General features: G+C 41.1%; 1 protein-coding gene across 1 annotated transcript; it reads right to left on the bottom strand.

The window, feature by feature from the left end:
* Positions 1 to 14,722: 14,722 nt before the first annotated feature.
* Positions 14,723 to 16,916, bottom strand: LOC133915739 (uncharacterized). Its single transcript, XM_062359020.1, has 2 exons — positions 16,651 to 16,916; positions 14,723 to 15,502 (listed from the first exon to the last, which is right to left on the bottom strand). The coding sequence occupies exons 1-2, from the start codon at positions 16,710 to 16,712 to the stop codon at positions 15,295 to 15,297; spliced, it is 270 nt and encodes an 89-aa protein (XP_062215004.1). The 5' UTR covers positions 16,713 to 16,916; the 3' UTR covers positions 14,723 to 15,294.
* Positions 16,917 to 21,236: the final 4,320 nt, after the last annotated feature.

Genomic DNA, 21,236 nt, shown 5'->3' with positions numbered 1-21,236 from the left:
GATCATCTTTGTTTCAATTCTTGCTCCCAAGTGACTTCCTTCTACGAGAAAGATTTCATTTAACTCCTATGTTAGAAATATTGGTTTCTTCAAGGAAACTTTCCTTTTTTGAGTCTTTAGAAGCTTACTATCTCAATGCTTGTATCATTTTCTATATACTTGCTTGAGATAAGTTTTTGAGCATGAATGCAATTCTATTCTCTATATGCTCAAATCTTACTTAGTTCACTTGTTGAACTTTGAGAAATGATAATTTGTTGATCTTTTTATCTTAGATGTAATTTGGACAACCCTTTGATATTTGTCTTTCATTTGGTATTTTCAAGTTTCATATGCTATTCTTGTCCAAATTATATTTTCACCGGATCTTAAAAGTGACGAGCATGCTTGTTTGACTTAAATGTTAAAATCGATAACATGTTTGCTTTCTTTGATCCTATATTTAGAGTAAGCCTCTCTCAAGTTTTTTTTTATTGTCTAAAAGGTGTGTAGAGCTTTCATTTGATTTCAATTGGTATATACTTTCATTCGGTATATATTTTCAATTGGTATCTATCTGTTGGTATGAACTTGAATTGTTATCATTTCCATACAAATACGCACATATCTATGAGAGAGCGTGCTCTATGTGAGTTCACTAACCTTTTTGGACCCAATGAGTTTGGGGACCAAATTGTACTTAAATGAGTTTTAGGTACAATGAAGATGCATTGGATGCTTGGATTAATCATAATGAAGGTCCTTTCAAGTAGAAGCTCATTTCAATTGAAATTTATGAAGATGATTTTATCCTTTCAATTGGATTTTTCATGAAGAAGGTCTTTATCTTTCAATTGATATCTACAAAGAAGACCATCTCCTTCAATTTCAATTGGATCAAGAGAAGGACCATATCAAAGTGAACAATTCTATATCATTCCAAGTAATTTGTTCTTGATTTATGCATTTAATTTCAAAGATTCAATCTTGTGTAGATTGCATCATATCATCAAAATGTCTTGCAAAAATGTGTTTTTCTTGCAAGTGCTTAAAATCTCTTTGTTGCAAATATGAGCAATTTGAAGTAGCATATTTTTGTGGGAACTCTATAATCATGTTTACGATTCATCCAATCCCAAGTATGCAAAAGATTTCATATCAAATGTTTGAGTTGCTCCTATATGCAATATTGATGAAAATTGCAAAATCTTTTGCTTGAGATTTTTAGTCCGCTTTAAATTGCTCTTTTGGACATATATGCTTATGAGATGTTGATACTTTGTGATAAACGAGAAATTCGTTATATTGTCAACAATTTTGCTATGTTCAACTTAGAGCATAATCCATTGCATTTGTGTTTGGATATTTATTTTGGACTCATGCTTGATTTGCCTTCAATTGAATTAGTTTCAATTGGAATTAGTATCTCTTTCAATTGTTTCAATCGGTATGCTTTGAATTTTCAATTGGTATCTCTTGTAGGTATCTAATTGATATCTTTTGAAGTTTAATTGGTATTTCCTTTTGAAATCTCTTTTCGCATCTCTTTGAACCCCTTTGACCTATTGTATAGCTTATTCTCCTCACATAGCTCGTAATTGGATAAGTGTATTTGGTTTAACTCAAATTATGAGAAATACACATATTATGAGGAGTTTACACTATACATGGTCTTGCACTAGCTTTCGATGATTCCTTTTGTATGATAGAGCTAATGTGCTTTGAATGATTTTTGGGAAAATTTCTCTTTTAGCAAGTCCTACTTAATTCTTACCAATTTGATGTCAATTGGGGGAGAATTCGTTTCGATGATTCTATTTTGGCATTGATGTCAATTGGGGGAGAATTTGGACTAGATGTTATATTTTGTAAGAGGACTTTGCTTATGGAGGATAATTTGCTTATATGGGGAAGATATCAATTAGGGGAGAATTTGAATGATTGCCTTTGAGAAATAAGGTGAAAGGTTTACTTTGCATGAGCATATTCATCTTCATACATACTTTGTCATGCTTGCTTGATATGTATAAAGAAAACTCCGTCCAAAATTTGAGATAGACAATATATGCAATGATATTCAAAATTCATTCACACATGCATAGATTGTGGGGGAGTTTATTATATACATATGTTGGTTTTTACTAACATCAAAACCTTTGTGGTGTTTGATGCTAGTAAAACTAGTTTTGGCAATCTCAAATATCTTTGTGATATTTGATATTTCCAAAACTTATTCTTTGTATACATTCATCTTCGGATTATATGTATACTTAGAACTTTAAATTTTGTCAAATATAATCATCTAGTGAGATTGTCATCAATTACCAAAATAGGGGAGATTAAAAGTGCATCTAGCCCATATGTGTGGTTTTGGTAATTAATGACAATACATATGGACTAACAATGTTGTTGAGATTGTTAGTAGGTTGTTCAATAGGTGATGCATGGAGAAGGGACATGCATCAACTCTAGGTGAATGGAAAGATTGAAAGTACATCAAGATAAATGAGCTCTAGGTGATGCTCGGATGTGATGCATGGAGGAGAAATATGCATCTAGATAAATGTGCTTTTGGTGATGCTCATAAGAAGATTAAGAAGCTCAATAAGATTAGCAATAAGCTTGAAGGCTAAGTTACTTATGAAGATCAAGTAACTAAAGGTATGGCTTGTTAATAGAGTTTTATGGACTAACCCGTGTGCTATGTGTTTAAGAATGAGTGGGGTTAGGTTCTATATGAAGATTGACAATATGTGTGAAGGATAATAAGTTACTTGTGGAGATCAAGTAACTTAAGGTATAAATTTTGTCATTTAGGTTTTATGGACTAACACATGTGCTTTGTGCTTAAGAGTGAGTTGGGGTTAGGATCTATAAGAAGGCATAAGTTGAATTGAAATCACATATGCCAAGAGTGAAGAACAAGAGTAGACTCCATATTTGATAAAATGAATTCCTTGAAGATGTCGAATACAAAGTGGTTTTCTATGGCATGACGGTGAAGGGAAAGCAAGACTCGGCTGCGATGGACCATCCGGTGGTGAAGGGCAAGCAAATGGCATGGCGCCAAAGGACCAAGGCGGTGGTGAAGAGCGAGTGAAGACTTTGCGCCGATGGACTGTGCGAGGCCATGGGAAGCTATGGATGATTCACATCAATCATATGAAGAATCAAGAAGAGATGGAGTGAAGAATATATGGAAGTTGGCAACCCTCAAGGTTTGAAAGAAAAAGAAGCGGTACTTGAAAGTTTTTCAAATGCTCAAAGTGGTTCAAACGAGTTTTATCTTTGAATTTGAGTATAGGTATGCTGCACTATTAAGAGGGATGCAACGTGAGCTAATTGTCGCGTCTCAGTGCTCAAGAGTTCCCAACCAAACCCAAAGTGAGAGTTTGTTGTTAAGAGTCCGGAGCGGAAAGTATGGAAGTGTCCAAAATAGGTTTTGGAGTATTCCTTGTTTGATCCTATGTGTTTTAGGTCATGAATTCAGTTGGGATGTGTAGCCCTCCGAATAAGCTTTCCATAGAGTCCAAAATCGTCGAAATCGGACTCCGGGATCAAAAGTTATCGTCATTTTTCGAAGGTCAGCTGTGATGTGGCCAGAGACTCCGGTGTAGGCCGGATACTCCAGTACCTGGAAAGGCCGGAGACTCCGGTGAAGTCCGGATACTCTGGTACCTGGAGTGGCCGGAGACTCCGGGAAGTCTCCGGGGCTGTTTTCTGTGTTAAGTGCCGACCGGAGACTCCGGTGTAGGCCGGATACTCCGGTAAAAGTCCAGAAAAGAGCCTAATGGCTAGTTCTAATACGTTCGGTGACCGTTCTGACGCCATTTTTGGAATTGAGACTGGATACTCCGGGGTAGGTGTGTCAGAATAGTAACGGCTAGTTCTTTGGAGTAGGCTATTTATACCCCACTCACCCCATCCTTTGGAGCTGCTGCAAAGGGCACAAAAGAACATATTTTTAGAGCCAAGAGAACCTCTCCCACTCCATACTAGTGTGTGATTTGAGAAGAAAAGTGGGTTGGGTTGAGAGATTGGATGATTGAGTGCAAGTGAGATAAAATCCAATCTTGAACACTTGAGTTCTCGACAAGAAGTTCTCGAAGCGTTTGTTACTCTTGGAGGTGAAGCCTCCTAGCCGGCTAGGTGTCGCCGGTGAGCTCCCGTGCTTGTGGTGAGCCGCGGAAAAGTTTGTGAAGGTCGATCTTGCCTCCGGAAGGGAAGAGATCAAGTTAGTGTAAGCCAAGCTCAAGTGTGACCGAGCTTGGAGAGGAAAGCGGTTGAAAGAGACCCAGCTCGTTGGAGCTTCCTCAATGGAGACATAGGATTCACGGTGGTGAATCCGAACTTCGGGAAATAAATCTTTGTGTCTCCTCTCTTATTTCCTTACTTTTAAGTTCTTGCTCAAACATTTGTGCATATTACTCGATCTACTTGTTTGTGTGTATTTGAGTGTAGGTTCTCTGTGGATCTACTTGGAATCATCTCCGGAAACACACGACATCACTTGGTTTGAGCTAGAACTCTCTATCCATCCTTTATATTCAGTTTCGGGCTCCGTTCTGTACAGAAACCGGAGAATCCGGTCTTCACCGGAGTTTCCGGACCTGTACAACCCGGAGAATCCGGTCTTCACCGGAGTATCTGTGAACAGTAATTTCAGGCATATAAATAGTGTTTTCAGCCTTTTTCAATTTAAGTTTTATTGAATATCTCTTCCTAGAATTGAATAATTTTAGTCACCTTAGGATTGTAATTTCCACACTTATTTAGGGTGATTGTGCACTAGTTGAGCCTAGCATATTTAGGTTTCTCACTTGTGAAAAACCCGTTAGTTTATATTCCGCTGCAAGTTTAGGCCAACGGTAAAAGGGGACGAATTTTTGTAAAAACGCCTATTCACCCCCCTCTAGGCGATATCATTGTCCTTTTCAAAAGGCAAGATGGGCCCTTACGAGCTATGGCGTGACATCCGTGATAGATGCAAGCATGAGGATGAAGATCGAACGATAAATAAAGACCCAGAGCAAAAGAAAAGAGAGATGAAGCTACAGATAGAAGCGCACAAGGCACGCATGTCACGGTGCAACTACGGTAAAATACCACGCATGAAACGGTTCCCTCTTATCATGGTTGCTTGGTACCGTTGTGGGGTAAGTGTACATGACATCCTTCCATGCTAAACTTTATCTAATTCAGCTGCTACGAATTTTATCTAATTCAGATGCTTCCCAACAATAGTACAATAAGCCTAGGTGCAATTACAAATGGTACGCGAACATCAACTACGGCTATGAGGAGGCTGAGGCAATGAGCCACATAGATATTGAACGGCAGAAGATGAGGGTATAGAAGCTCAATGAAAAGTGGTGGGATAAGTACCTCACTATATGTGGTAATATGCAGGTTCCTTCACAATACGTGTGCGGCCTACCGGCTGTGTCGGGGCCTGTGCAGCAAGCCCTACCCCATGCAAGGTACATGTGCAGCAAGCCCTACCCCCCTCCTATAGATTCAACTTTCAAGAGATCCGTAGGGAATATCTGGATAAGAAAATTACATCTTTTCACCAACCCAGTAGATGTTTTCTTGCACCTAGCAATCTGTCTTTCTATAAGGCATGATTAATTTAGCGATGGGTTACTACATGACATTGTAACTTGTTGTAAATTATGTAGGAATAGGGTACGAGTCAGTGTATATTGCCTTATGTATTGTAGCCACAGACAGGCAACGAATGCTTACGATGAACCTTATATGTGATGTAATTTAGTTTCATCAATAAAATGGCCAAGATTTATCATTCTACCAATACGTATTTTCTAAGCCCAATGTTTTGATAGGATTCCCTGCATTGTGTGCAAAGGCAACAATAAATCATTGCTGAATTTTTGCAGAATGAGATGACCACACCAAACAACAACTTTCACAAATAATATTTGCCAAGCATTAATGACATAAATTTTTTGGTCTTCACAGAGAATCCCTGCTCATTTGTCCTTATGCACAATACTCTCATGCTCAAGCCCCCAGCCATGCCCATGCACTCAGTCCTTGCATCAGCCCCCAACCACCATAAATAACCCCACTCTGAACCATAGATAGACCACTCTTTCCTCAGCTCTCTCAATCGTAATGTCTTCCTCAGCTCCACCAAGCCCACCCAAGAAACATTGGGGGACTTCCATCCCCCAAGAGCCCTTGTAGGCTTCGCGAGTCCCAGGACATCTCCTACACCTTTGATAGATGCTTCTTTATGTGTGCCAACTACCAGTATGATCCGTCTCGATATGGACCATATGAGTAGCCACCGGTATAGCGACATAAATCACTCATATGGCACTTTGATACAATTTCATGCACTGTTTTACTAATCTTCCATCTTGTTTCATTTGTCCAATCCCCTCCACCTCTCTGTGACTTCATGGTATGGCTAGACATAGAGCAAAATGAGCACCAGAAGTGGTGAGTCGACATAAACATGCAGTGGAGGAGGGAAACTTACGAACGCCGTGAGTATGAGTAACAGTAGGAGAAACTACGGATGAAGCGACAAGAGGAGAAGCACGTGAGGAAGGTCCCAGAGGAGCACGCCGCATCTCAAGCACGCGAAGCAAAGAGGGAAAGGAAGCAGGAGAGGGCCCATCAAGCTAAGGCGGAGGGCCATGATGCCTTGAGGAAGGGTAAATATCCTAGATGCACTCAGTAGAGAGCATCTATTGTAACCCGGGCTATTTCCATTCTCTAAGACATGTTAGGTTTAGCATCGATAAGCTATTAGGTTAGTCTTTAGGCGTTCATCGTCTCTGAATGGTTAGGGTCCATTCGCGCTACGACGAAAAACCCTATGTCCCATGTAATGTTCATAAGCATATGTAACCTCCATACCGGATTTTATGATAACTAAGGTTCAAAACTACTATTGTTTGAAAATTTATATTTTGCACCCTCCAAAGGTTACTTCACTAAAAAAATTACTCACACAATTTTACAACAAATAAAAAAAGAAATGCCAGCAATCGGACAAGTACAAGCACAAAATTACAATTTTGTATCAAACCAAAAAAATAATGAAAACTTTTTGCATGCATAAAATATAAATTAAATTAATTTTCACATTTATAAGATATTTTCGCTGAATAGGAAAAGTGACACAATATTTTCACGAAACTAGATTGTAAAAAACTATTTTTGCACTACCTTTCAGCGAAAATTGGATTTTTTAATTTTGAAAAACATGGAAATATTTTCGCTATTCTATAGCGTGAAAATTATATTTTCGCAGAACGGTCGTACGATTTCTGTAGTTTTTGCTTTACCATTGTGCGAAAATTATTTTTCGCTAAACGATCGCGTGAACAGGTGGTATTTTTGAAATTTCATATTATTTCTGAAATTACCGTAAAAAATAATATGAAAAAAAATCTAGTGGTTGTACCTCTTATCCACCCGACATCAGACCACATGTTTGCTCCTTGTGTACCTCATCAAGCCGGAATTTTCTTTCGATGGTAGGCAACATACCTGTCGAAAGCGAGGCATTTGTGGCGACTTCATCAATCTTTAAGATCCACATCTCCGATCTTCAGTAGGCGTCGTGTGAGTGCTTGCATGTGATGATGTGAGTGTGTATGTCTACATGTCGTATTCGGGTTTTAAAAAATGCAATCATTGTTGTGGGGCAAAACCACGGCCCAAAATCAAGCGCACATTGTTGGACCCCCAAGTACTAGTGCGGCCTTCCAGTAGCCCATCAGCCCAGACCTTCGACCCAGTCGGATCCAGAATTCCACGTTTATTAGATGACCCTGCCTTCCCCTAGGGTTTTCAGAGTGCACCGACTGACCGAGAGCAAGATTCCATCACAGAATAACTCTTCACCAATCAACCATGGTGCGACGGGCATCTCCATCGATCCTTTCATTTGTCTGGGCCAGCGATTGCCAAGAGATGGATTCGGAGAGCGAGAAGGAGCGGTAGGAAGAGGACCTGGTGCGACTGCTGCTCGACGATGCACTTGCCGACGTCCTTCGCCGCCTGGCACCATGCGACCACATGGCGTCCCCTAAGGAGTGGTGCGGCATCATCGACGTCCGCCCCTATTGCTCCCTCACCTACTTCGGCACTCGGTGCGTGGCATCACTACGTGAGAAACCAGTAAAGGAGACACCACATTACTGACGATTGCTCAACACCCGTCACTAATATCCTATTAGTGATGAGTCCAATAAGGACGTGTCACTAATATGCCTTCTGATCAGGACTAGATATGAACCTGTCACTAATGAGTGATCATTAGTAATAGGTCGTAACATGACCTGTCAGTGATGATAATAGTGATGGGTCAAGTTGTGTCCCGTCACTAATAACTAGGTCATCAGTGACGGGTCGTTCTAGACCAATCATTAGTGACGGGTCAAGTTGTGACCCATCACTAATGATAAGGTCAGCAGTGACGGGTTGTCCTAAGCCAGTCATTAGTGATAGGTCAAGTTGTGACCCGTTACTATAAGTCTCAGTGATGGGTCATCCTAGGCCAGTCATTAGTGACAGATCAAGTGATCCGTCATTAGTGACGGGTTATCCTATGCCAGTCTTTAGTGACCATTGTAAATTTTTTATTTTTCTTTTATTTTTCTCACCTCAGTAGCACTAGAATAGGAACCATTGTACATTTCTGCTTAAATTTGATGTAAGGTGTGGCGGCTATAGACACAAACGCGCGTTTCGAAAATGGTGTAGAAACTTTCAGGGGCGAGAACTCAATCTTTCAAGCCGTTTGTGGCCTTGAAAAATTCTTCGAACCCAAAATTGGGGAGGAACAGATGTAACATTTTCTGTAGATATCTGTAGAGTCAAAAAACGTCAAAATCAGAGTCTGTATGCAAAAGTTATACCTGTTTTACCGAATGCACTCTGGGTCACCTATCAAATTATAACCCTCGACGGAATTTGACAAAATTAGTCATTAGTGACGGGTCATGGTTATGACGCGTCACTAATGACCTTCAGCAAAGAAGGTTAAAAGGATAAAATATCCGGTTTCTGTCACAACTACGTGATAGCAGAGGTGGTAAGGTGACTACATGTGCGAGAAGAAGTTCGCGGGTTCGATTCCCATGGAATGCAAACTTTGAAAAAGCGTACCTTATGGGGCATATGAGATGGACCTACGTTGGGATGGATTAGGTGAAAAAATTATTATTATTACTTTTTTTGTCTAAAAATATGAAAAAAGTTCATCGATCATTAGTGATAGGTTAAGATTACAATCCGTAACTAATATCCAATCAATAGTGATGAGTCACGGTTACGACCCGTTACTAATAATTTAATATTAGTGATGAGCCATAACTAATGACCTCATTAGTGATGGGTCATCATCCGTCACTAATGACTTATCATTAGTGACATGATAAGAGTGACAGGTACGTGAACCGTCACTAATAACGGTTATCATTCGTCACTAATAACCTTTTTTCATATAGTGCATCTTCATCAACTTCAATAGCTTCAATTCGTGGGAGTTCTTCTCTCGTGGGGGCATTCACTTTTTTCTCACCGGAGACCCCTGAGTGGTATCTCATTTGCCACTCAGCCCTACATATATAGACTCAGAACGATCTGCATATCATTTCAACAGCAATTATCACTTCCTAAAGGTGACAACTAAACAATTATCCCTGGCTCGTGCCACCACATGCCCCAATCTCCGGCGAGCTCGACTTCTTGCCTGCCGAAGATCCTACGTCCAGGATCACTGCAATGGGCACTTCCTGTGTGGTTATGTCACGGTCTTGGCCTCCGGCTGCCAAGTGGGCCAAGCCCTCACGTTGAGGTTGGCAAGTGGGGCCAATACACCGGGTGGACTACTACATAGAGAGGAAGGCGGGCGGCACAAGTCAGCAAAGAACAAAACAGACAAGTCGTCTTCTCTTCTTTGGCTCTCTGGACTGCCTGAGCTCTCTTCTCTGTTCATCATCTATGTTGATCTCTCTCTCCCGAATTCTCTATCTGTATTTAGTCTAGACTTCCTTCTTCCTACTTGAGCCTCCATTTATCTCTGTTTGTACCCCTGCTCTGTACTCTAACTGGGATTGGCAATGAACTAGATGAATTCGGTGGAGATTTGGGTATTTATGTATGATTCTTGTGTTTGATTGAGAGAGGAACGTGACAATTGATATCAGAGTCGTCGATCCTCAGAGCTATGGTGCTAGATGGCCATGGATTTTGTTAGGGGAGGTGTTCGAGGTGGAAGCATATGCCAAGTGTTCGGTGAAATGACGGGATGGTGAGAGAGCTTCGTGAGAGCCAAGCTTCACATCCGTATGAGCCACGTGCTCTACCTGATAACCGATGACGTGCTGCACTAGGTCTACGACGTCTACAGTGCAGATGCTCACACTGAGGACGTGTGGCATGTCGAGGCCCTCATCTAGTTCCGGACGAGCCAAGGAGTGGAGCAGGCACGGCATGCCACCCACGAACGTAACGTCTACGACGGATGCTACTCGCTGGACATCCAGTGCATACACCCTTGCATCAGCAACCACGTTGGTGAGTCAGCGCTCTCCTCCACGACCTCAGCTACGGCTACAACAGCGACACCCTCAGCCATTGTGGCATCTACACCTGCGTTGACGATGTTCGCCCTGCGTCGGCCTCCACCACGGTGCCAACATCTAAGTCCTTCAAGCCGGCATCAGTCATTGTGCCGACTAGGAGGTGTATCGCCACACTAGGAGGTGTTTGATCCTACTGTATCGCCATACTAGGAGGTGTTGATGATCCAAAGAATTATTAAGAAGAATAAGCCTGGAGACTTTCTTTATCGTCATGGCGATGAGTTAGACCCTGCAATTGAGGAATCCAAAATGGCCACTATCACCATGGATCCTTACGTGTTTTCTCATCAAAGACAGGGCATTGGGAGGAGAGGTCCTTTATGGACCAGAAGCGCTATGCCGCATATTGGCGGGGAGAACTTTATGTGCAGTGCGAAGCAGATTTTGTTGCGAGGTATCTAATCTCTCCAAATCATCTTAATTTTGGTTTTTGTTTTGATTTTCTGTTAGCCGAAATATTTTCATTTATATGCTTTATTAATGTTTTCAACGGTTTGATATTTTGTAGAATATCTTTTTCAAACAAGTATCCAATAATTAAACCGCCAGTCGATATTAAAATGGACATATTTAGGGGACTTTATCTTGGAAAATCTGAGAACGGGGTATATTGTGCACACTCGATGATTAGGATGAGTCATGCTAGCTTCGTGTGGCCACATGGTGTGGGTCTTGATGCACCGAACTAGACCTTAGCATAAAAAATCCGGTCCGAAAAAGCCCAAAACTGGCCTGATTTTGACCCGCCTAGGCCAGCCTGTTGGCTACTGTGCATGGGCCTGGACATTGTTGTGTAGTAGGATTATTGGACCGGGCTTAGGCAGCCATTTTCAGCCCAAAAAAAACCGGGCTTTTCTTCGGCTTGGCCTGGCTCGACCATGCTCCGGCCTACACGGAACCAACCTTGGGACTATTTTGGCATATCCAAAATCTGATGGACCCTTACAAGATTTCTATTATCGTTGACGTCGTGCTGAAAACGACAATGGTGAAGATGTAGTGCAAGAGAAATTTAAGTGGGACTCCACAATGATAATGTTCTTCAGGCTAAAGGTAGCATTTACGAGTACAATGAATATATTGATTTTCTTGGATTCCATCCTTATAAGAAGGTTGTGTTTTTGAGCGAATCATTGAGAAGAGGATTTTCATATCAATTAAATACCTCAAAGGTTCAAGATTTTGGCAGTTTATATCCAACAAATTACGGACAAATCGCTGGCCAACATTAACTCATAAGAAGGTCTTTACAGTATACACCCTATTGGATGGGAGATTGTCCTCTAGAAAAATAGTTTATTTAACTTGCTTTGAAGATGAGCAACTAAGGTCGAAAGCGATTCAACGACGGAACATATGGCTAGTTATGCTTGAGTATTGTTTTTAAGTTATATACCGACTTGATTCCCGTTGGGTACTAGCTATGGAGAACGCTACTCATGTAATATTAATATCCTTGGATTTCATCCATATAAAGAGATTATCTTTTTAAGTGAATCTTTAACGAGAGGATTGCCTATCATTCGAATAGCAACCTATGCTCAACAAGATACGATACAGAGTTACCTATAAGATCAGCTTTTCCGTACACGCCGTGCTGGTTGAGATAGATTGCAGACGAAAATCATTTAGAGGAAGCCATAGGATGCCCCATCACCCCCAACCCCTTCGCTGCCGCCACCCTTGTCGCGCTCTTCGCACTCCCCATCCAAACTCCTACTCCAACAGCCTCCTAAGCACTAGGCTTTAATTCAGATCCAACCACTGATCTCCCCTGCGATCCCTCTAGATATGGTTATCTAGGGGATTTTTGGTCAACATGCCCCTCCTCTGCCTAGATCCTAGCCGTTTGAGTTGGTGTTGAGACAGACCAAACAAATAGTCCAACCACTTTTATGTGTAGAAGCAGGAATCAATCTCATACACACACTGGCATCATAGATTAATAACACAGCAATATCTTTTGTTTAAAAGATATTATTCTATGTCTTACAAATGGGACCTTCAAGGGTCAAAACAAAATAGCAACAGAAAACTTAATAAATCTTCAGTTGCTTTTAGGGCAACTCCGCAGAAAATCGACTAACACATCCTAGAATGTACCATCTTCAACATAGTCCTCAAAGTCTTCACTAACCGAGCAATATTGTTTAGGTGATAACAAATGTGGGCACATATCGTATTCCACAAGTTGTGAGAGAATGGACATATGAAGGCTTAACACAAGAAAAATGCTTAATAGGGCTTATTTGCATAAATGCATGTTTATTTGTAATCAACAATGAAAAATGATTAATTAATTAATTAAACTCAAGAATAACAAAGATCAAGATTCATATCATCTTGAAACTAACCACATGTTCCTGCCATCTTTCCTTAACTAAGGTTCTAACCCCTTAACTAAGGTTCTAACCACTCTAACCACAGTTCACAACACAACGGTTACCCAAACCAGTATATCATTAAGTTCTACCATGTTTGGCATTCCTCAACGCTCTTGACTGTGAGCACGGTTGATTAATCAGTTTTGCACTCTATAAAGTTTATACATTTTATCCACAAGTCATGATTCCCGTTTTGCTCGTATTGATCAAGCACTTTCATATTTTCTATGATGTTCGGCTATGAATACACTACAAAGATCGTTGCAAAGCATATCCCAACATGTCTGCCCGCTAAGGTTTTACACTCTGTAAAATTTATGCATTTTATTCACAAGTCATGATCCCCATTTTGCTTATGTTAGATCAAACACTTACACACTTTCTATTGTGCGCAGCTAAGAATACACTACAAGACCGTTACAAAACATTTAAATCTATCCACTAAGGTTTTACTACCGTAAGATTAAACCATCCACTCTAGAAACCACCTCTTCCATCATATAGTTTCGAAAAGTACACCATTATGTGTTTATACCATCGTCTGATGTACATTATACTATAAGGATTGCTAATTAATAAGTGAGGTCACGACCATAACTTGACTTTGGACTTTGCATTCTTTGGTCAATCAAGTCGAAATACGAGTTGCATAACACCATAGATAGTGTTTGGTATAAGAGCAAGATAGGATGCGATGATTCTATTTATATATTTAAGGATGGAATAATTCCATTCATATATAGATATTTGTTTGGTGGATAGGATGAAACGAGTCTATTTTAATACCTCGAGTTTACAATCAGTGTCACGTTTGAAGTGAGACGGCTATGTTCTACTATTTTTTTTTTGAACAGCTCAATCCTGAATCTTTAAAAAATATTCCCTAATTCTAAAGTATTTTATCTCACTGCTCTCCATCCAAACAGCTCAAACGGGATAGATTCACTCCGTCTCATCACATCCCACGAACCAAACACTACCTAAATGGTAATATTTGCAGGAGCAACAGAGTGGGGTTTCCTCGGCTGAGTTAAAGTCCTATAGGAACTGTACCCATTCATTTCAGATTCTTGCGAAAATTCTATAAAACTGGGCGGATTGACGCACCTTCGTTACACCCGTTTATTTTTTTTTTTGACAGAGCATAACAAAAGACTAAAAAATTAATTCACCAATTTTGAGTATCTCAATATTTATTTATGAATTTATCAATATTTAACACATTCATTTAATTATAAGAAAAACAGTTATGCTTTCATACATAGACATAATTTTAACATGTAGATAACAATAATACGAACCTAACTAAATTTGTTTTATATTTTTTTGAGTTTTAGATATTTTCCTATGCATTTTAGATTATTTCAGCTGATTTATCAATATAACTATTATTACTTTTTCTATTTTCTAGAATTTCTCAAAAAGTATGTATACATACACATGTATATGCATATGTATACATATAAGTACACATAAGTATATATACATATACATATATGCATACATATACGTATCTATACACATGTACATACACATACGTATAACCTGCATGAACAGCAGCTATAGTACATAACCCTAGAATTGCTTCAAATCTCGGCCCTTTAATATATAGAATAGATTCCTATGGCCTAGAAGGGTTGTAAAGTTCTTCTCTTAGAGCTGGTACAATATACCGCGCAGGCGAAGCATACATTTTGAAGAAACCAGGATGATGCTAATGTTAGCAAGTGTTAAAATTCGAAGCAATGCATGTTGCAACGACTGCCAGTACAATGTATTTCAGGGGCAAGAAAGTATTCAGTACTTAGCTGTACTCAGCTGTCCGACATACAGCTTTAACAAAACAAACATCAACTGGACATAAGAAACCAAGAATCATCCAGCGTCCTCATTTGAACCTAGAAACGAACTTGAGCTTCATCTAGGGTGGATATGAAGCTTACAAATTCCATCAAAATTACAAAACAACTAATTTTATTTAGATACAAAAGTGTGATACCCAAGGCATCCGACACATTGAGATATTTCTTCAGGCTGCAGGTATCGATCAACTCGCACAACATGGGAGCTACTACACCCACAAAGCACTGGAGAATATCCACTCGCACAACATGGGAGCTGGCAAAATAATCAAATCTCTTGTAGCACATTGCAAAAGGCTAAAGAGTAAGGATGTGTATTAGGTATTAGGGGCCCGAGACGTATAAAATGTTGGATGTGGGCTAAGCAAGCCACAAGCCAAGAATGCGGATTCTATCTAGACAAGAAGAAGCGCAAAATCAAGGCACCTAACCACAGCGTTACATGGAGAGAGGCAACAATAGTCTTCTCTCTCTTTTCTTAGCCAGCTTTCTCTGCCTCAAAACATACAAGCCAGCAGGAAGAAGAATACCGAGTGAGATAATAACAGCGGACAGCCAGAAGTGCCTGAAGTATAGTGTCATGTACGAGGATATTATCAGAAAACAACACAGCAAGCCCCATGAGATTGCTCCAATAATGTCACGCCTGCAGAATGTAGAAAGCAGAGCCATGTTCAGATCATGGAAGAGGCAGGTGTTATACCAGAGTGACTAATAGGGAGAAGAAATCATTTTGCATCAGTGCTAGAACTACTGTATCGCAGAGTTGACATATGAAACATGAAGTGGTCTGCTAGCAATGGTTTGGCACTACCCATTCCAGGAACATCAAGCAAGTGTATGCCATATAACACAGACTGAAAGCTCTTTGGAGTGGTGTAGCTGTTAACATGCAGTGGCAAGTAGTAAGTCAAGACATAATGAGAAAATTCCTTGTATGCCATTGAATAATATTGTTTTCCCTTGTACGCCATTGAAAATCTAGAGTTCCCACTAGTTCAATTTTCCTTTTCCCTTTGTCCCATTTCCGTTACTTCAGTTAATTCATCCACCGTTAGTGCTAGGTTTCTTGTCAGTTTTTTCAGAAAATGACCAAAGTGCCCCGGCTTCTCAGGCATAATTCGATGGCATACAAGGGATTTTCTCAGATATCATTCGTCAACTATGGATAAAACCAGTAATGCACAAACTAGGGCAAAGTATTTAGAACATAAGAGTAGATTAAGGCAATTTTAAGATGACAAGACCAGCACAATACCAATCCGCATACCCTCTTCTGCAAAAAGAGCAGACCACCACTTATCAGATACGACGTCAAGTAACCGACCATGACAACCGAAAAGGCCTGGTTGCAAATACATGAGCATGCCTTTGAACTTCGTTCAAACAACAAATGTGTTCGGCTCCCCCAGGGTAACACATCAAATTGGGTAAAGGGCGCCACAAGATCTAACAACAATCACTAGAGCAGGCACTGCTCCAACAACGTCCGTACAGTGCCTTCTGCAATTCTGTTGGATGACCTAAACCTCAAACTAAAAATGCATGCACGAACCAAAACAGGTAGCCATATCATTCGACGACATTACTCTACCGCATTACCTACCATGAACGCAACTCAACCCACTGCAGTTCCGACACAAAACCTAACCAGAGACCAAGGGACTAAATTTCGCACCACGCGCGTCCGGGAGCGCGAGATCTGAGCACAAAGCTAGTTGCAACTAGTCAACCACGAACTAGGCGGGATTCCCGTCGGGTTGCGAGGGGAATGGAGGTGGGCGGGGGATTTACTTGTGCTGGGATCGGATCTGGTAGTCTCGCAGCTGCTCCACCAGCTTCGACCGGGTAATCATCGCAGACACCCCAGCCGGCGCCGGCGCCGCAGACTTCGCCACCACCTCCTCCTGCTCTTCCCCTTCCTCCTCCAACTCTTCTGACGGTACCTTCGCTTCTTCTAGATCCTTCTGGATCTCCGAGGTCGGTCGATTTGGTGGGCTTGGAATTGGATTCCGCCGCGCTGCGGTGGGTTGGGGGCTGGGGAGACGCGGGGGGGGGGGGGGGGGCGGGAGTCGTCCAGGGGACGACGAGGCCACGAGCGGAACAGAATCACACTAACAAATTTCGGTGAGGTCTACTACCTCAAATCTCATTAGGCGAGGGAGCTTCCAAGATTGCGACACGTGGTTTAGCACAGATCGTAAGGTCCTGTTTGTTTGTTTTTTTATTCTGTATTGATTCAAGTCCTAAAAGTAAAAGTAAAAATAATCAGACACATTAGTTGATTCTCACACTTCAAGATGTACTTATGAAATCTTGCAATCCATAATTTAGTGGAAAAGAACATATCCACAGAATCCAAACCGTGGCAATCTAAAGCAAAAACAGACCGGACCTAAAGCTTTAGCCCCAATCCAAACAGTATAATCACAGATGTTTTTCGCCGAGTGAGATTTTTTATCTTTTACAAAAAATAATTATTCCAAAGAACCTAAACTAATTTTCAAAATTGAAGCTTTTGAACATGCCTAGCCTCATGGTACGGCAAATACATGCTCATGCATAAGCGTGGCAAGAGCTGCCACGCTAGATCACACGTGGAGCGGCTTGTCAACGTGGATTTTGTGCATGTTGCACCCAGCGTTGCTACATCATGGGGCCTGGCCTCCCTTCTCTCTCTCTTTCATCCATGCTTGCTCTTCTAGGCCGATGGCTCCTCCCTCTCCTACACCAATCTTGCACAACAAACAACATTTTTTTTTAGAGGACGGCTTTAGTGATGCCGATGCTATTAAAGAAGAAGAGAGTTATGTTGGTATAAGATTTTGCAACCGTGCAACACACAAATCCATGATAACTATCCTAATTTCATAAGAAAATCATGAATTGTTTACGAGCAAACAAGTAAAGAGTTTTGAACAACAACTAGAAGAGTTACTGCCCGATTGACTTCCAAGCAAATCAATAAAGTACTACTATCCAAACCTTGGGGATTTGAGCAGGAGCAAAAAGCTAACCCTAAACTACTCTATGCGTAGGAATTAAAAGAAAGTAGATGCAATATTTTTTGACGAATGACTTGATGATGCGCGCAATCGGCCATGGCCCTTCCTCTTATATAGGGCACCTGGTCTCTGGCTTGTCAATCGAGTAGGATTCGATATCTCCAAGCCAGTCATCTCCAGATCATAACCAGCTCCATTTCTCTGATTCCCAAGACCAAACAAATCTTCAAGTCTTGGCTTCAAGTCATCTACAACTGCTCAAAATCGGCAATAAATCCTATTTGGCCATATCCTACACGTATAGAACTCTCCCACCTTTCCAATCCACGTACATGTATCTCTCTTTGATCTCTAAGCCGAATAAGAATCCAAATATATTTTCTCTCCTCTAAAAAAAATCTGAGCACACCTTCTAATTCATTTGTGAAACACTTGAACTGTGACAAATCTTGTTACTTTAATTTGGTCTCCTATTCCTCTTTGAACTGAACAATTCCTTGCATGCATGCGTACATACTGCAGGAGTGCCCCTTGCTATACTCGATCCATCAGGTGCAGCTGCTGTGGTCGAGCGCCATGATCCAGCGCCGTGGTCAGGATGCCATGGTCGAGATGTTGTGGTCGGGTGGTCGAGCGTTGTGGTCGAGCCATGATCGAGCGTCGTGGTCGGTATGTGTCCAACACCTGATCTTGATCATGTACATCTATACCTGCACCCACAAGTCAATGCTGAGCAAGCCTAATCCAGCGACTATAGCTTCAGGCCTATAAAATGCAGCATCCATCCCTTTAAATCTAGCATATGACCTAAACATTGCAGTAGCTTGGTCTTCTCCATGCCTATCTCCCTTTTCCCTGAACAGCCGAATCAATAATTCAATTATCTGGCTAATGTACTGAGCAAAGCATGACTTCACTATCAAAGTGTCATTTTTTTGCTATCAACACATGCCCCTCTATTTTTTTGGTAAAGATTGTGTACCCAAAAACACTTTCATGCACAACAATCATGAATAGCTCATTATCTATTTTCAGTCATTGCTTAGGACAATGATAAACAATGCATCAGCCATGTATGCTCTTAGGGCGATGATAAGCTACATCGGCCACGTACAATTATATTTCTTAGGGCGATGATAAATTACATCGGCTATGCATATTTATCCCCCCTCTCAAGCGTCTTTCCAAACACTTACCATTTAGAGCTCTAGAGAATGTCTCACCTTGCAGATTCTACACTATATAAGAATTTCTTGGAACTACTTCTACTACCTTATATGGCCCTTCCCAACTCGAAGACCGTTTTCTGACCTTACTACTCTTTGTTCCAATGGGCAAAATCATTTTCCATATTAAGTTCCCAATCTGAAATGATTTTCCTTTTACCTTCTTGCTGTAAGCTTTGGTCACTCTCAACTTATCTTTCTCAATCTCCCTCAATGCTTTCAATCTTTTGTCGGTGATGTCATCTACCCTATCCATCATAGCATCATAATAATCCACTACCGACAAATCATTTTGTCGTGCCACTCTCAACGTGCCAAGATTTACTTCAACGGATAAAACGGTATCTTGTTCATACACTAGTTCATAAGGAGTAATTTTAGTAGCACTATGCCTAGATATGCAATGAGCCCACAATGCTTCACTCAAAACCTTATACCATCTTTTTAGATACTCCTCTATCTTCTTCTTTATGAGCTTACGCCCCCGTGCGGCCCGAACCTGTCTAAACTCCGGTGCATTTACTTCCCATTGCACTAGGTCGATCATCCCCCACTACCGGCCATTGCATTTACTTCCACTTCCATTTATTTCTCCGACGAACTTATTCAGGATCATCCCCCCATCCGAATCTTTAAAAAGGGGTCTCTCGGGATCCCTGCGACATGAGTTAATCCTCCGACAGTCGTGATAGAGCGCCATGGTCGGGATGCCGTGGTTGGGTGATCAAGCACTGTGGTCAAGCCGTGATCGAGCACTTTGATGGTCGGTATGTGTCCAACACCTAATCTTGATCATGTGCGTCTCTACCTACACCCACAATCAATGCCGACCAAGCCTAATCCATCGACCTTAGCTTCAGGCCTATAAAATGCAGCATCAATCCTTTTTAAATCTAGCATATGACGTAAGCGTTGCAACAGCTTGGTCTTCTCCATGCCTATCTCCCTTTTCCCTGAACAGCCGAATCAATAATTCAATATCCGGTTAATGTACCAAGCAAAGCTTGACTTTACCTAACTATCAAAGTGTCATTTTTTGCTATCAACAAATTGACCGAATTTATAAGGGAAACCGGGTCCAAAAACCTTAACAACTGCACAATTGAGTTAGGGTCAATCGGCGGAGAACCCAACGACGTGAGCACCTAGACAACAAACGGCAATTTGAGGGTCCATTGGAAGCATATTTTTGTAAGGATTCATTAGTAAGATAATTTCACCATGCTCTCCTCATTTATTGGTTTGACTTGGTAGAGATTGCTAGTATTACGATTACAATTGATAGTATTAGCATTTGATTGAGATTATTAGCAATATGTAGAGATTGGTAGGATTAGAGTTACAATTTGAAGCACATGTTGGGAAGAAATACGTATGTTCTTTTGTGTCTATCTATCTGTTCAAATTCTTGTGTTTTTTCTTTGTTGCACACAAATGCTTCATTAGAAAATTTCTTTGTTCAACCTAATTATGAGTTTTCCCAATTCATACATTTTGAGAACCTTGTGTTCCAAAAAGATCCTTATCCATGTATAGCCTTAGAGAGTTGCTCCTTAGCCATGCATAGTTTCTTCATAAGCACAAGTGGGTGGAATGGGAAAAAGGAACCATCTCGATCTGTCTTGCATGGATGTTGTGGTGCCTCCAACACTCCCAGTCTCTAACTGTGATCATGACAAGCCGATGGAGGTCCTTCAGTCCCTAACCTCGAGCTGTCATATCTTTGTCTAACAGCTCCCAGCTATTTTATACCCATATGTCCTCAATGCTAGAGCTAGCCAACTAGGCCGTGCCTACTGGCTGGCACAAGGCCTGGTATTGTAGGCACTGCCCAGGCTGACACCGTGGCATGGCCCGGCCTGGCTAAGCCCCCACCACCCCTGTCGCCCTACCTTGCCCCCGCTGGCTCGTTGCTCTGCCCCACCTCGCCCTACCACTCGACCAACCCTATTCTTTCTGGATTATAAATTATTGCATGTCACCTTAAGATTGCAAACTTTGATATAGTTCTAGTTGCTTTATATTACTCTAGTGATCTCTAGTTTATATTACAAAAGTTTTACTTGACCACTAAGCAATTAGTTTCGAAACCGCCTATTCACCCCTAGTCGGTATCCTAGATCCTACAAGTGGTATCAGAGCCTAGGAC

The sequence above is a fragment of the Phragmites australis genome, chromosome 4 (assembly GCF_958298935.1).
Source record: "Phragmites australis chromosome 4, lpPhrAust1.1, whole genome shotgun sequence".
In the NCBI taxonomy this organism is placed as follows: Eukaryota; Viridiplantae; Streptophyta; class Magnoliopsida; order Poales; family Poaceae; genus Phragmites; species Phragmites australis.
The sequence above is the reverse complement of the archived record's forward strand: the minus strand, read 5'-3'. Positions and strand labels throughout refer to the sequence as shown.